At 34.7% G+C, this 2,896-nt stretch overlaps 1 protein-coding gene across 1 annotated transcript in view; it reads left to right on the plus strand.

The window, feature by feature from the left end:
* LOC102671864 (neuropeptide SIFamide receptor-like) overlaps positions 1 to 612 on the plus strand; it is a 13,181-nt gene extending 12,569 nt beyond the window's left edge. Inside the window, exon 13 of the mRNA XM_031512427.1 lies at positions 39 to 612. Within this exon, the coding sequence (XP_031368287.1) occupies positions 39 to 383 (345 nt within the window). The 3' untranslated portion in view covers positions 384 to 612. The remainder of the gene's footprint in view (positions 1 to 38) is intronic.
* Positions 613 to 2,896: the final 2,284 nt, after the last annotated feature.

Here is a 2,896-nt window from a genome sequence, read left to right on the forward strand (position 1 = left end):
GTCCTACCGCCTCTAGTGGTTTTGATCTATTGTTCCAGGGTGCTCAAGGGACTGGAGTGATCGATGATATGTGCGCAGGCAGTGCCAGTGGCACGATAAGACGAAGCTTACTTCGCAAGCAAAAAATGTTACCTGGATGTGGATTGCCGATCGGTGGCCATCACGCCGTTTTAACCCTTCGACGAACGACCACGACCAGCTGCGACAGCTTTTACACAAGGCATAGCCCTCATCGTCGTTGTTACATGCTGCGAAGTCTTAGAGGAAGGCCGGACACGGCGATCGGGCATGTACACTTAAAGAAAAGTCAGGAAACCAGTTGCGAGAAGAGCAAGGCAGTTCAACCTGTGAACACTTTGGTTATCACGGACGAAAAACGTTGATAAACAAAAAAATTCGAGTTAATCGAGTTAATTATCGAGTTAATTTAAGGATTAACGAGAGATTAGTGAGAGTCGATTTCTTACAGACATGCGGAATATGTCGTTACGTGTTTGTAAATATTCGATGTACATACAAAGATCGACGGCGTAAATGGAAACAGAGGACTCAATTGGTGATCGATTAAAATAGCGGAGAATCATTTCTCGAAATATTTTCTGATTTACTTAGAAATTTATTAATATATATATTTATAATATTAATATTTATTAATATATGTATATATATATATTAGATGTAGATTGCACGAATATAAAGGTGAACGGTGAAATCGAGTAACAGTTCAATTGGGATGGTTTTTAATCTTCTCGAAAATAATAAAATTATTATATTCACGAAATACTTGATATTTTCTTAACATTTAATTTCTTAGAAGAAGAAGAAGAAGAAGAAGAAGAAGTTCGTTCCGGTGATCTACATTCCGTATGTGTACATCAAGTGGTGATGTTAAGTTAAATGATATACGCGAGGAAAGCGAGTAGACATAGTTAACGAGGAAGCCTGGGCTAAAGGGTAAGTTTGTTAACCGAGGCCGAGTGGAGAAAGCAAATAAGGCTAGGCTCGAGAAATATGTTGAAACAGTGACGAGTTTTTCGTACCGTACTTTCCACCCTATTTAACCCTTGTCATTCGCATTCTTTCAACTTTGAAAGTATCGTCCATAAGGAAGAAGGATGGTAAAAGGGTTGTAATGAGATCCTGACAAGACTGAATTAACACAAACGGTTTGCAAATATTTGTTTGCGTTGAGTAAACTTGTTCGTTTTATGGATTGACATTGATGGTATTATCTGGTTCAATTAAATTCGAATTGAATTGACCTCCGTAAAAATAGAAGCGAAAAGAATTTCCTTGGACTTGAAGATCGTGGCTATGAGTGGTTTTGCGAAATATATACGAACGTGTGACCCGCGATTTTCTTGAAATTTAAGACAACGTCGAAGCGGTTATTGTTGAAGAATAATACCATTATTGGTTATTTTACTTTCATTAATTTTCACAGAAATCATTACGTATCAATCAATAATGATGTTGCTCTCGTTCTGGAAATAGAACGTGTATGATTTGTTCTGATTTGTATTCCGTATATGTAGTTTCAACGTATCAAATCGTAGACTTTGATTAATCCAGCGTGATATCGATGGCCGACAAGGGACGAGTACGCTGTCGAGGCAAGGAATTCTTTTTCTTTTTCTTCCTGTTTTATAAGAATTTTCGAATTCTTTAGCAAAGATTTAATCTAATCGAAATATATAAATGATAAGGATGGATCTTGATGCTCGCGATGCAAACTTCTTACGTTTCGAAACACAAGTACTATATTGAAATTGAAGATAAATATAATGAGATATTCATGCAAACATTTATATTTCTTTAAAATCTGATGCGACGAACGATGAAACTTGTGGCATTTCTTTAAACATGTTAAAGTACGTAGAAATAAAAGTAAGTTATGATGAAATTCTATATTTATGTAACTTACTATCTCGTGCCTTGACAAATCTGTAGTAGAAGATAAGATTTGTATTAATAATATGTATATATATATATATATATACGCACTTTAACACATGATAATACTTTCGAAAGAAGAGAAACACGATCGTGAACGAGACCTAGAATTACGTCACGAGGTGAAAAATGAAAACACGTGGACAGAAACAGAGAAAAAGAACATTCTCGTTGCGGCACGACGCAATTTTTTTTCCCGCCGGGAGAATCTTTTGCAGAAATCTTGAGCAGAAAATGCGGACAAGTTGCATTCCTTTAATAAAAATTTATTCCACGACAGGTAATACATACGAATTGGACGTTACCACATAGCCGCATAAAAGTATCACAAAAAAAGGTATATTACAAAGAAATTTACACGCTACATATTAGTCGAGGAATAAACAATGAACGCGAAGAGAGAAGGATTGTATTATCCTAGCTTCTCGCGGGGTGGGGACAAATGTCGATGATATCATGAAAAAATGATACATCGTTACGCCATTTTGGCCCCGTGAAAATTGGCTCCATCTTTATTTACTTATACATTTGTCCTTATTTTTTATTTTTTTTTTATTTTTTTTTATTTTTTCTTTTTTTGTTACTTATCATCCAACTCGATAATCGTGAACCTTCAAAAATCGACTATATTCGTATTATTTTTTTATTATTATTATTATTTTTTTTAATATGTTCTTCCGTTTATTATCTTAGAACTATAAAGTGATCATACATCGCAAAATTCTTCTTACCTAAGAGCTTAAAGTATCATTTGCCTCGAGATCATATTATATTTTGCTATTTATGCTTGCACTTGTGATGGCTTTGTTTATATGTATATTAATGAGGCTCCGGCAGTTTATTCCCGTAGGAACTCGAAAATATATCGTGCGACTGCACGATACGTTGTTGTTGTTGTTGTTGTTGTACATTTTTATCTTTTTTTTTTTTTTTAAATAATTTA

The sequence above is a fragment of the Apis dorsata genome, unplaced genomic scaffold (genome assembly GCF_000469605.1).
Source record: "Apis dorsata unplaced genomic scaffold, Apis dorsata 1.3 scaffold_429, whole genome shotgun sequence".
Classification (NCBI taxonomy): Eukaryota; Metazoa; Arthropoda; class Insecta; order Hymenoptera; family Apidae; genus Apis; species Apis dorsata.